Source organism: Phascolarctos cinereus, unplaced genomic scaffold, assembly GCF_003287225.1.
Source record: "Phascolarctos cinereus isolate Bilbo 61053 unplaced genomic scaffold, phaCin_HiC Scaffold_5;HRSCAF=322, whole genome shotgun sequence".
Lineage (NCBI taxonomy): Eukaryota > Metazoa > Chordata > Mammalia > Diprotodontia > Phascolarctidae > Phascolarctos > Phascolarctos cinereus.
The window spans coordinates 200337540-200352259 of NW_027555958.1; the positions used below are offsets into that span (position 1 = coordinate 200337540).

At 35.0% G+C, this 14720-nt stretch overlaps 1 protein-coding gene across 1 annotated transcript in view; it reads right to left on the minus strand.

Annotated features, from left to right (window-relative positions):
• Nucleotides 1-14720, minus strand: part of ADGRB3 (adhesion G protein-coupled receptor B3) — an 888617-nt gene that overhangs the window by 427089 nt on the left and 446808 nt on the right. The window contains exons 12-13 of the mRNA XM_078155299.1: nucleotides 11665-11733; nucleotides 6346-6454 (exon numbers count right to left, since the gene is read on the minus strand). Of these exons, the coding sequence (XP_078011425.1) occupies nucleotides 6346-6454; nucleotides 11665-11733 (178 nt within the window). The remainder of the gene's footprint in view (nucleotides 1-6345; nucleotides 6455-11664; nucleotides 11734-14720) is intronic.

The following is a 14720-nucleotide window of genomic DNA, read 5'->3' on the forward strand; positions in this document are numbered from 1 at the left end:
AGTATAATGTGGGTATTACAGATAAATAATGTCCATGAAAAATGACAATACTGCTTATTTTTTGATTCCCCCATGCATAATTCTTAATTTGTATGTTTTAAAAAAAGAAGTATCAATTATGTATAAGGCCTATACTTTAAAGCTAAGGAGGAGAATATTTTTCTCTCCAGTACACAGATCCATGGGAATAGGGTGGGGAAAATAAATTGAGGGCCAACATATGTAAAAAGAAAACCAATTAATTTGAGGAGGGATAGCTATTGTTCTTTTTTTCTATTTCTTTGTTTTTGAAGAATTAAATCAATAAAGTTTAGTTCCTGTTTTTCATTGAAGAGTTGTAAACATATCATAAGACATAATATGAATATGCTTAATAATACAGTCAGCACAAAGTCTAAGAAGTTTATTTCCAGTCACATTTGCATGTGAAAGATCTGACCTTGGAACCAAGAATTTGAAGTGGAAGATTTTACTATTTTTTGTTCCTTGGCTTTTCACTGTCTAGTTATTTGCATTATCAATCTCAGAGTTTCTTGGGAGTGAGGAAAGCCATGTTTCAGCTTTTTTTTCAGTTTATTGGACTATAACTTTCAAAATGGTTTGAAGGAAAATAGAGATTGATAATCAAGAATTGAATGCTGTTTAAGGGAGCTATTTAACCCTAAATCAAATAAAGGCTAGATATGCTGATCCTATTAGCAGGTTGAAGTATATTCAAAGATACACTAAATGGGTGAAGATACTAATTATCTGGCTGTCTGGTCAGTACTTCAAAAGAATTTAGTCATTAGGGTTAAGAATCTGGGAGATGAAAGACCTGTCTCTTGGAGAAAGTTATACATGGATGAAGACCCTCCTTTTCCCTTCCCCTCCAGTTCAATAATGAAGGGTGTGAGGGCTTTTTTCCTCACTTAGAGAAATGAACCTCCATCTCTAGAATACAAGGCAAAAAACATTCAATCAAACAACTGTATTAAAAATGGATGGTAGAACCAACTGCTCTTATGGACAAGAGTTAATAACAAAAACAGAATGGCTAAATAGAAAGCAGCACAGACATAATGTCAGCAGGAAGCAGTGAGATCTGGTACTGCGTCTAAAAGGGATATACCAAGCAAAGCAGCATAATGACATCATCAGAAGACATTGTGGCCCTGTACTATGAGAGGAATAAGTTGCCACATGTGTTCCATACATGTGCACCCCTCTGCATGGGCTATGGCCACACGTGTTCCATATGGATGGCCTCCTCATACTTAAGTTCTATGTATATCAACTCTTCCCACAGATAGTGTATACATTTGTGGGAAAATGTACCCTAAGGTTATGGGGGAATAAGGCTATTGCTGTTTTTCAAACAATTTGTCTTTTTTTTTTCAAACTAATTCAGTCATCTGGCTGACTAGTAAAAGTAATTACACAGACAGTGGTTTATGAGCTATGATGCTGAGTGTATGTGGACCCATAGAAATCCTGGAAACTGAAATAGTTTTTTTATACTTGAGAGGCAATGTTCAATGTGCTATAGAAATATTTATTGATTTCTGCTGAAGTTAAGGAAGAAGAAACACCTAGGAAAAAGACTCAACCTTTTTTCATATCATGAACTCCTTTGATGGTTTGCTGAAGCCTATAGACCACTTCTCAGAATAATTTTTTCTAAAAAATAAAGGTATAATTGAAGAAAATGATGGATTTCAGAAAAAAGATTGCTAAAAAATAAAGATATAATTTTTCCCCATCTAAGTTCACAAACTCTTTGAAATACATCCACACAAACCTTGGAATTCCTAATCTAGAGGGAAAGAGGAAGGCAGAAATATTGAGAAAAGTTGATAGTCAAAAGGAAAAAAAATGAAACTAAGAGGAAAATAGTTACATTGTTCATCCTTTAACCAATTTCATAGTCCAAGAAAGTCAGCTTTTACTGGCCTTGTCTTGGTCTAGATTTCTCTTCTTTAACCCAGTTAATCAAAATGCTTCTTTCTAGGTTTCCTGTACCTCAAAACCTATCTATGCTCAAATCCCTGTCTCCATAGAAATTTTTAGGATCCATCTTCCTTCATTCATGTGACCTCATTTTCATCTGTGTCAGCACCATCTAGTCAATTATTATCAAGTGATCTCAATGATGCTGCAGCTGACTTCTTTTCCTTGACTTGCCTTAAAAACCAGTCAGGTCGGGGCAGCTAGGTGGCACAGTGAATAGAGCACCAGTCCTGAAGTCAGGAGGACCTGAGTTCAAATCTGACCTCAGACCAAACACTTGACACTTATTAGCTGTGTGACCCTGGGCAAGTCACTTAACCCCAATTGCCTAAAAGAAAACAACAATAACAACAAAAAACCAACCAGTCAGGTCCCTTGTAGGGCCTCACAAGATGCTTTTCAAATTTTTTCTGGTATACTGATTAATATTAGCTTACTAATTTTGTACTTGACATACCACACTTGACATACCACACTTTACATACCACACTTGACATACCACACTTTACATACTGCCCTATTCTACTCACTTACATGGGTTTTTTGAGTTTTGAAAGATGACTTTTCCTCTTTCAATGTGTGCTTTGTTTTTACCAGTTAATACTGGGCTATTTCCCACATCATGACTTTGGGCATTAATATGAAAGGGTCTGTTTCAGAATTCGTTATCAACAAAATTGCTTAACTATATGATCAATTTCTTTCCTGTTTCTTTTTCTGAAAGAAACACTGGATTTGAGTGTTATGTGATCACTATTTCATAATGACTCACAAAGGGAGAAAAAAGGTTCTACACGAATAAGAACTTTCTGTTATAGATTCACTGGGTACTTCTAGTCAAACCACTTAAAGCTATGCTACAAGTTCACAAGTTAAAGGCTTAACTGGACTTCGTTGCATCCTAATAGACATTGAATTTTAGAAAACTTAATGTAGATTCATGAAATTAATTTGAGGGACTAACATGTGCCAGTGACAAGAACCACATGCTAATCCCCTATCCTTTTTTATAGTTTATTACTGGATGGAGTGGTGGGTCTGAAGTCAGGAAGCTCAAATCCAGTCTTAGATGCTTACTAGCTCTGTGACTCTGGGGAAGTTAATTAACCCTGTTTGACTCAGTTTCCTCATCTGTAAAATGACTTAGAGAAGTAAATGGCAAACCACTCCAGTATCTTTGCCAAGAAAATCCCAAATGATGTCACAAAGAGTTGGACACAACTGAAAATTACTGAACAACAATAACAAATAAAGATTACTTTAACTACTATTCAAAAATTAAATGCATACAGACACAAGAATAATGTATTAAAGCAACTGACCAAATGTGCTTAAAGACGATCTGTGCATGGTTTAATGTAACTATAAAATCATTGATGGATCAATTCATGAGGTATATGAAGGTGGGAGAAATACCAAAGGTACAGAAAATATCTTGGGCCTTATTAATATCAAAAAAGATGTTTAAGATCTCTATGTCCCTTTTCTGAGTTATATGAGCATTTTATGAAAATAACATGCATGTCCTGAAGAAATCCTTGATCAAGATATTAGTAGGAAACAGGCAAGATTTTTTTTTAAAATCACACAACAGAATTCAATATTCCTTTATGATCCTCTTTTGAACAAAACACTATCTTAAAGACTTTCTTCCAATAAAGTGACTTCCCATTCATATATACAAAGTTTACAATATTCCAGAGAGCTTAATGGAGAAAATGTTATTTGATGACCTTCTGATATTTAGTATCCTATAAGACATAAAATTGGGAGATATATGTTTTGTGTTCAACACTGTCATGGAGGAGATCTAGCACAGAGATTAAGTTGGAAGGCAAAGAGAGGTCATTCAGATGTTGCCCTTTGGCATAACTTAGTATTTCAGTCAATCCCTAGAACACCGTTGAGTCTCCTGAATAAGATTTATAACCACTAAGAAAAATTTGGCCTAACTATCCACGTAAGAAAAATCAAGAGGATGAAGAATGCCTATTGTCTAGTCTAGGCTCTATACTATAGCATAGAGATAGATATATAATCCACAGGGCTCATTCATTAAAATATACCTTGGAAAGACATTGAAAATGGAGAGTGAGTTGGTGGAGGAGATTAGTTTGGACTATGAAAAATTTCAAAACTCCTGTATTGACCATACATTTCTTGCTGAAACAAAAGCTATACTTTTTAGTACCAATAAATAATCTACCAGGGTGATTGTAAGTCATAAACTAGTATAATTCAGAAGGCAATGGAAAGGTAAACTACAACATGGAACAATTAAAGAACTATTAAAGAGAAAGAGGAAAAAAATAGGTCACCAAAAGAATTTACGTTTAAAAAAACTACATTGCTTAGATGGCCAGAATGAGGAATAACTGATAGCCAGCTTTTGCATTTCACTGGCATCCTTCTTTAGAGAAAGTGAGGAAGGCCTTAGTATGTTGGGTACATCCTTCATGAACTTCTATGGGGATAGAGATGAGAGGAATCCTGCATGGGCAGGGGCACAATGTTCATTCCTGAACAGAATATCCACCCTGATGAGATCATAGAACCATTTGAGTATTTGAGTAACAGAAGGCTATTGGAAGCTAAAAACTGGAAGATAAGTGACTTCTTTATTTCCCATTTCATTCAGCTGAATTTGACATTTAATAAGTCGCTACTATATACAAGGTACAGAGATAAATGACACTCACTCTCCTATGTTCTAGAAGTGGGAGTAAGACACCACCATAAGTGACAGGAATGAGTGTATGTGATTAATAGTTCTCAGATAGGAGGGAGTGTGACTGATGTACATTCTTGTATAAATGAGCCAGGAAATGCTTTAGAAATGTGTCTTGATAATGTTATCTAAGTATTTTAATTCAACATTTCTTTGGTTAATTGTTGACTATGCAGGAAAATGATTGCTTTTGAATCTTGGATTAGCCAACTGGTGCTAATGAATAATAATATTAGTACTACTACTTTTCCTACCTCCCTATTCACCACCAGTGAAGAGCTTCTTTTGTCCATATAAAAACCTGCACTCACAGACACACATACATACATACACACATATGTAATTTTTGCATGTCGTTGAATAGAAAATCAGCTTTAGTTAGAGACTTGGCTTGAAATTGGTACACTTATAATTCTCAAGATATGACTACATATTTGTTTTAGTTTCTTCATTAACTACATAAAAACACAAACAAACTAGGAGAGTCTAGTAACTTAGGTTTTACAACTGGTAAATTATTCTATGCATAGTCATAGAAGGAGGGTACAAGAAACATAAAAATGGAATTACTATATTCCTAACTCAGTATGTATAGCATTTAAGAAGATAATTTATTTGTCCTTGCTGGCTCTAACACTGGGAATAGAAGGTACATTTTGGTTATTATAACTATCAGTTGACTCTTGATGTAATTATGGTGCTATACAACTATCTGTGTTACTATATGGTGTGACTAAACCCCACTGGAGAATATATAATACTAAAAACAACTCACTATGAGAAAAAATATGTTCTGAATTTTATAGGTTCTTATACTGTATTACTCTTTAAATGAATGCATAACTAGTTTAGAGGGATCTGAGGGATTCATAGAGTTTTGGGAAGCAGGTCATGAAAACCTCCATGACTGCAGTAATACTGGAGACATTAAGTAAATATATGAAAAATTCTTTAATATATAGAGAATCAGCACTTGAGGAAGATAATTGAAGCCAAATAATTAAAGTTTATAGTCACATTGTAAGGAAGAATATGAAGACTTACCAACTGCATTGTGCAGATACACTGAAATTAAATTAGACAATCATAGGCAGGAGTACCAGAATACATGTGCCATGCCTATGGATAATATACACATGTGAACACACATATATATGCGCCTCTTCAATTATATATATATATATATGTATACACACACACATACATGTGTGTTTTGCATGTGGTGATAGGAAGCATTTGTTAAAAACTAGGTATATATACATATATGTATATTGTATATGCTATATATTATCTTTAAGTAATGCTTAAGAAATCTCCTTAGTTTTTCTCACCTTTAAAAAAAAACGGATTGTAGTAGATTAGGTATTTATAGATACATATGTCTACATATGTCTACAATCCACATAAATACACATAATCAATATGTAATATGAGTTATACTCACTACATATATATTGAGGATAAAGCACAGATACAAACTAGCTGTGGCATATGTACTGAGATATTCCTGGGTATATAGACCTATGCAAATTGCACACATTAAGCATGACAATGTATAGAGCGCATACTTGCAATTTGTGATTTTCAGTAAAAGTATGAGTTTGTCAAAATATATTCCTATTTCTTACCTACATTTCCAGTCATTAGGTATGAATTCTGAAAGTCCATCATCCCCATTCCAACAATGTGTATAAAATCTTCAATCACCTGCATTAATTCTATGGAGCCTGGGTAGATCTACAGAAACAACCAAAAATCATATGAAAAATAGCACTACCTCCTATAAATCTAGAACCATTAAGGACAAATCTCCATTCTATTTTAAGAAGGACTTGGAATATGTAAAAAACTGTTTGGTATTAAAAAAGTTTGTGAACCAATGACTTCGAGCTATTAACAGGAAAGATGCCAGCATTATCACAGTAAGTGGAACTTTATAGCAGTGTGTAGCAATGATTAATCATCCACGATAAAAAAAAAAGCAACGCATTTAAGGATTGTCAAACAAACAAAAATAGCTGTTGATGGATTTCTTGTTATTGCAATTGCTTAAACACAGCGTTGGAGAAAAACAACTCTGAATCTTTAATTTTAGCTTTTAATTTTAGTAAGTCATGCTTGCTCACAGGTAGCGTGGAGAACAAAAGGAAAGGAGAGCGCTCACTTTCAAAAACAAAGCAAATATAATATAGTAAGTTTGGAATTCACCTTTACCTTCCCAAATTTGTGTAACAAAATGCCCTTTTTTCTCCTAAAAGTGGGCTGATGCCAACAAAAGTAGAGTCTTAGTAGAAAATAAGGGGGGCAGCTACATGGCACAATGAGTAGAGTACTAGACTTTGAGTCAGGAAGACCTGAGTCAAAATCCAGCCTCAGATACTTAGTAGCATTGTGACCTTGGGAAAGTCACTTATCCTCTGTCTGCCTCAGTTTTCTCACCTCTAAAATAGGGATATAGTTATACATAGGTGTAAATAGGATATAGGTGGTTGTTGCCAAAATAAAATGAGATAATATTTGTAAAGTACTTTGCAAACCTTAAAGTGATATGTAAAATGCTAGTTATTTGTTGTTGGTATTACCATAATCATTATTGTTATTGCTAGCTTTTAGTACGTATGACTAATAAAATAGTATTTTATCCTTAATGGTCACTACTTTTATCTGATAGTATCTAGATTGATAAGTTATATGGAGGAAAAATGTTTGAAGTTAGATATTTTGCATTGGTTATTCTTCACCAAGAGGCAGAATGGGGTAATGCACAGAGAACTGATTTCAGAGTTTAAGAAGACCTTGGTTTAAGCCCCAATTCTGACACATATTGGCTGTGTGACTCTTGGCAACTCAAAACCTCTCAGTACTCTAAGCAACTCTTTAAAACTATATATTAAAGACAAGGTGCTGACCTGCATTAGTTGCAGAAATTTCTTCATCTAGGAGTTTCCTATATCAATGAAATAATCAACCTTGCACTTATCCCTGTCCTTACTCTTCACTGCCAGCTTCTGACTCTCTCTAAAATAAGTGATTTATTTCCAGATTGGATTATATGGATTTGCAAAACCCTATAGAAGGTTATGAGAGATACTGATGAGTAGCGAAGAACACAGTCCTGACACCAAGGAACTGGAGTAGGAATAGAGTTTGGGCAGAGTAGAAGTAGGCACACTATTTGTGTAGACTTGGAAGATGATTTTTTACTTAATCACATTAGCCTACAAAACCTCCACAAACTTTACTTCTGGAAAATACCACCATGAAAATCACTTACTATTATTTACTGGCATAGCCAATCCTTCCACAGATAAATGCATTTTCTGACTGACTTGAATATACGGCACATAAAGACACAAATAAATTAATTGGGGCACTGCCAAAGGGACTTATAATGCCAATAGTCCATAAAAGAACACTTTCTAGAGCATGACCTTTTTTCATAATAGTGTAGCATGTTTTCAGGTCAATAACAGAATTTTGGAGTCAAATGGATCCTTGGAGACCACCTAACCTCTAACCTTTTTATTTTCTGTATTAGAAAATGGAAGCTGAGAGGGAATAAGTGGCTTATTAGGATAAAACAACTAACTGGTAGCAAAATTGAGGCTAGAACTCAGTTCTTTTTATTCCCAGGCTTGAAAACAAGGCATTTTCCTTTCTCATCCTCAAAAAAAATATTAATTCCTTGCAAATAATGCTGATTTCTATACATATACATACCATTTATATATATGCATGGGAAGTAGTGGATAGGCAAGAGAGAGCTGGACTGTCAGCTCAGCCTGCTTTGCATCTGCTGCTCTGTCTGGTTAAACTAGGACCAAGCTATCCCTCCTAGGATAAGCTCATCATTTCTAATCTTACCATCATTAAATCAGATCTCACCACCACTAAATCAAATCTCCTCTCCTCTCTGATTGGAGGACTGGAGGGCAGAGTACCAAACTCCCCCCAGTGCCTTCCTTTATAGAGGGCAACAAGTGGACTCTCAGCTCATTCCACTTTGAATCCCCAGTGCTTTCACAGTGCCTGGCACATAGTAGGCACTTAATAAATGTTTGTCAGATTATATTAGATAGAGGATTAATCTCATAGTCAGGAAGACTTGGGTACCAGCTGACTATTTGACCCTGGGTAAGTCACTTAACCTCTCAGTGTTCCAAGCAGCTCCAGACTCTAAGTCGCAGAAAAGTTGTTTATTAGAAGGGTTTCCTCCCTAGAAATTCCATAAAACAATGTCATCATATGTAACATTTTATGTAGTAGAGTCTTCTAAATGCAGAAAGGGTTTTATTCTGCTGTGGTTTGAAATATATCTTCTTTTTTTTAAAGGCAGAGTATCAATATTGCATCAACCTAGAAAAACTTGGAGGTAAGTCTTCTCATTAAGATCCCTAATTAGTCCTTTATACAAGAAATTAGGGGGAGGAGGTTTATGAGTTTTCATGTAAAATACTGTATCTTTTTAGCATAGTTGCAAAACATTTTTACTATTTAGCATCTCTATTTAAAAATAAATTAAACATTTTCTTCTGGAAAGCAATAGACAAAGATTATTTATTAATCCAAATTAAAAATAACCAGAGTATGAATTTAGGGATTTAAATTGACTATAGAAGTTCTGCCCCCATTTATCCATTTGTTCATGTTGGGAATCTCACAGCATGTCACAGAATCAGATGAATTGCAGCTTTGTTTGTATTTGTTCTTAATATGCCCATAATTAATGGTCTCCAGTGCTCTAGAAGAAGGATGTGCCTAGCCTAAGCACCTGCATTCTGAAGGAAACTCAACCATTTACTTACAGTGAATGAGGTTTTCCGGTGAAAGGCTGTCAAACACAAGTGTACAATTTAAACTACTAGAAAGAAATAGAGATTCAGTATCTCAGTAAAAGAAATATTTATTGATATGGTGCAAGTTGTTACATATAATTAAAATATATGGAATTTGTACCTCCTAATGGTGGGCCATCATTAGAGATCCTATCAAAGGGGAAGTAATGGAGACCTATGTAACATGGGTATTCAGCAACAGCGACTAAATGTTATATCACAGGGCACTGGTATATTAACTCTTTTGTTCTCCATAATAGAGAACCATTATTTAACTCCCTAGGAAGAGGAGTTTGTATCTCCTAGTAATGTGGTAGGTGAGGGCTTCCATAGAATGTGGAAGCCAGAGGGGAGCTACATGATTACTTTTGAATATGACCTCTATCAGGTCTCATGAAATTTTAAACAATTCATGAATCACAGCAGGAATCAAAAATTGTTTAGTCTCTCATTATTCTGCTGGTTAAGTCTTGATTTCCTCACCTAGCAACCACTGCTTCCATGAAAAAAAATGTTTAGATTGAAAAATTAAATTGCAAGATTGTCAGCCTTAATTTTTCATTAATGGTTTTAAAGGTTTCATTAATGATTTAGAGGAAGGATTTCTAGAATTTAACTAAATTTTAATATTCTTTAGGATCAATTCACTTAAAAGACAAACTTCCTTTAAATTTCATCTCTTTCATGTATTTACTAGAAAATCATAATTTTCCATGAAAAGAGGATTTTGAAAAGTACTTTCAAAAATAAATTAAAATAATTATACTTGGTTTTAGAAGACAGAACATAAACTATTATGTAGATATGAAGTCAACAGTAGAGTTATACCACATAAAAGGCTCACAAAATATTATTTTTTAGTTTGCATTATCAACTATGAATATTTAATAGTAGCAAGGAGAAATGAGTCCAATTAAGTCATTTTTCTTTCTGTGATATTTATTTTTAACATAACAATTCTTCCCTCTGTAGGTCCTCCACCATATTTTACATGATGAAGAAATTTATTGATATTAAATAGTTACTGACTTTTGATGAAAATTCTACTGTAATGCTTTATGGAGGTGATCCTGATTCTGGTTTCTGAAAGGCTTATAATCAGTGGAGTACAATCTCTGATAGACTTCAAGTACCTGACTAGCCGTCAAATGAATATTTGTCATTGAAGGTCCAGTCTAGTGAAGTTCAGTGAGGATTATTCTCAGAAGGCTGCCCATGAGGTGGTGAATTTTGGACCATAACAGCTCATGAGTTACCTACTAAAGGTGGGTAGGAGTTCAAGTTGATAGTGCCCACACCTACAAAATTGATATTAATGCTTTTTAAAAGGAAATTTGTTGTTGATAATTAGGCACAAGGGAGGCAGGGGAAAGAGATACATTTAACAGAGACATATGAGGCCACTACTAAACTACTAAAAGTCAGAAGAAAGGGCAAGAAAATTCAAAACAAATGTTCGTGTTTGGGCTTTTTATAAATCTCAGCTAAGTGTAAAGCTTTGAACCTATATAGGTGATCTTCATTAGATTACAATTCAGTTGTAAATACCAAATACAGGTGGTCAAAGTCAAAGTTTCCTGCCAGTGTATTTCTGTTTGATTTTAAAGTAATCAGCTTTTCTTTCTGTAAACATGACGAAAGTGATCACGCAGCACAAAGTTGTTAAGAATTCATTCCTAAGAGAAATAAATGACAGAAATTGGGAAAATATTTTCAGTACTCTAGAGTAGTCTTCAGTCCAAAGTGTGACATCAGGTCATGTGCTGATCACCTTGTTGAAAATCTGCATGATTTCATAGGATCAAATCTGAAAGGTAGACTAGAGACATTTAGTCCATCTCATTGCATTATGAAGAGAAACTGAAGCCCAGAGAGGTTGGGAAACTTGTCTAAGGCCACACAGCAGTGTAATTAGCCAAAACAGTGTTTTGAACTTAAGGCCTCTTCTTCCTTATCCAGTATTCTTTCCACTGAAGCTTGGTGCTCCTTCGTCTCTTCCTTCTTTTGTTCCCCACCACTAATATCTCAAAAGTTAATGAAATATTTAATTTCAAGACTATTTTTTAGAACTTCAAGTGGAAAATATTATTTAAAGCACCCAATCCATCTTACCTGTTGTGCATCTTCCCATTTTTCCTTGTTTTCTTCATCTAGAAGGTTGCTAACTATTTGAAAGAAGTTCTGTAAATTAAAATGGATAAGACAGACATTAGCTATAAATGAAGCATTCTTTTCTTAAACAGTATTCATTTGAGTTGGTCCTAGAGAGAAGTTCTATCTAATCAATATATAGTATATTTGGGTTAGGGAACCTGCAGCCTTGAGGCCACATGTAGCCTTCTGGACCTTGGGTGTGGCTTTTTGACTGAGTCCAAGTTTTATAGAATTCGTTCTGAGAATGAATCTGAACTCAGGGCTTCCTAATTCCAGGTCCAACACTATCCATGGTGCCACCTAGCTGCTTAAATAAATTCACCTACTTTTTTTTATAAGAAAACCAAAGATGTATCATTTCCTTTGATATTATCAAAATACTGCCTTTAATCAATCTTCAATGTGTACATTTCTTGCCACTCCCATATTACAAAGACGGTTCCATTTGGAATTTTAATTCTAAGGCCCCTTTCAGCTCTAACATTCTGTGATTCTTCATATGTCAACAATCAAAAGCTTTCTTTGTGCTTAAAGACTTCATGGTATCGGTAGAAATTTTTACTATTCAACATCCCTCTCCTCTCTGACACTCTTTCATTGTTCCTTTCGCATTATTCCTGTAAAATCTCCTGGCAAAGGGCTAGCTGGCCACAAAACAACCTGGGATCTATAATTCTTCCCTCTTTGGGAAGAAAGGAAAATAACCCAGCCTTCTTGGTAGAGATTAGGGGTCGGAGAGGAGAAGTGGATTTTTTTTGCTCATGGGGAGAGGGGTAAGGTAGTGGTCATCCCATGGCATCAGCATGACTGGGGCAGCAGCTAGCATCTACCACAGCCATAGTCACCTTCTCTAGGATTGGGAGGAACTGGGAGATTCCTGTGACTATGTCTGTTTTTATCATAGGTGCTCTCCCCAGTAGCTGGAGCTAACAGAAAAACAAGCCATTCCAAAGAGAAAGAAGGGGGGGGTGCAGTAGATAGAGCTCTGGCCTTGGAGTCAGGAGGACCTGAGTACAAATCCAGTCTCAGACACACATGACATTTACTAACTGTGTGACCCTGGGCAAGTCACTTTACCCTGATTGCTTAGCAAAAATAAAAATAAATTAAAACAAAACAAAACAAAACAAAAACCAAAGAGAAGGAAGGGAGAGTCCCTATCTTGCTCCAGCTTTATTTCCTTTATTTCTGTATTAAATTTATTCTGCTAAAATTACATTTGCCAGATTTAATAATATTTCTCATAAATACTTGTTGACCCTGTCCCCAAGTTGCTTAGTGTCCCTTTGTGACACAAGGGTGAAATGGGAGATGAGAGAGAGAGAGAGAGAGAGATCTTCACTGGGCAGGGGCCTGGAGTAATGCTCCCCTTACTGACCACTGTACTTATTCTTTGTTTTTTCTTCTTCCTATTACTTCCATTTCTCTCCTTCCTCTCCTTCCTCTTATTGCCTCCTCTAGTTCCATCTGTTCCCCACTATCCTAGTCTTGGTCACTGACACAACATAGGAGTTGTGTGACACAACAGGCATGTCAAAATTTTCTTTTTCACTTAGCTTAATGTTGCTAAGACATAATCCTGAAATCATTTGGTGCTATCCTCACTTAACAGTATTTTGAGTATCTACTAATTTCCTCTTAATAATAACACACATTTACCGTAATTATTGTTAATGCCCATGTGTTTCTATTCTGTTTGGTGGAATAGGGCTTGTAAATTGGTTATGAGAGAGGGACTCTCACAGGTATAAATACAGAAATAAAATACTTCACTTAGTGGTTGGATAACCCAGTCTAGAAGCAGCCTTTCTTTTTTATATATCACTGTAATGTTTGGTCAAGATTAAAAGTATGTCAGCATGTGTTTAGAAGGGGCATTTCTAGGATGAAAGGAAGGAGGGCCAAGAGAGCCATATAAGAATTTTAAGACTAAGAAATATGCCTCCTCTTCTTTCAAGCCACATATATCTAGTTTTTGTTTGGTAAGAGAATGGCTTATACTATTCTTGATCCCCTTTCCTTCAAGCCCATCTTCTCTAACCAACTCTTCAATATCCCATATCTGGACAGAATCATTGACTCTAATGGGCTTCATTCCTGATATATGTCAGGTCAGGCAGAGCTCCCTGGAAAAGATTATAAAAACCATGTAATTGTATGGTGGGATAGACAAAAAAAGCTTATGATCAAGTCAATTGATAGTCAAATCAATTATTCCTGTTTCTTGTCCATTTGGAATGAGACCAGAAATTTTGAAGGTGCTACAGAAAAGAAAAAAAAACATTTTATTAAGTATTTTTCATCCTCTTAGCATCTCTAGTTTCCAAAAAAAAAGACATTTTTCTACTCTTAATTAAGCTCACCTTGGTGTGTTTAGATGAAAAACAAAGATGCTTCATTTCCCCTATCCTTGTGGCTTGAAGCTGTTAAGTCTATATTTAATTGTTCTATTTATATTATTGCCATTTATTTTAATAGTTCTTAGGATAATACATGGTTGAAAAATTGTAAGTCATAACCTCTACAAAAGTTACTGAAGTATTTTATGCCACTTTTTAAAAGTTCAATCTTGTTTTAGAACTATTTTCAATTCCTTTAACCTTTATTCTTCATCTTACTTCTTCTTTTCTTACTAATAAAGTTACAAGTGTTTACTTCATTATGCTATACCTACTTCTGTGGCTAGACAATTATTTAATATTCAATAGTCCTCCATTTATTACGACCAGTTAACTCACTTGGGAGCATTATGTTAATAAGGCTAAAGATATAAGTCTGATCTCTGTAGAGGCCAATTGGTTTCTCTCTGTTCCATAACTGCATTATTCAGTTACCAGGAACCACTAACCTTTGCCAGCTATTTTACAAATACATGCTGTTAAACCAAGACAGCAAGAATCAGTTCCTGAAAATCTATCTCCATAAGCGGATAAAAATCTAACTGTATGTCCTACTTATATTGAGTTGGTAATATCATCTCAGTACGTGAAGAATAGCACACCCTCTAACTTCTG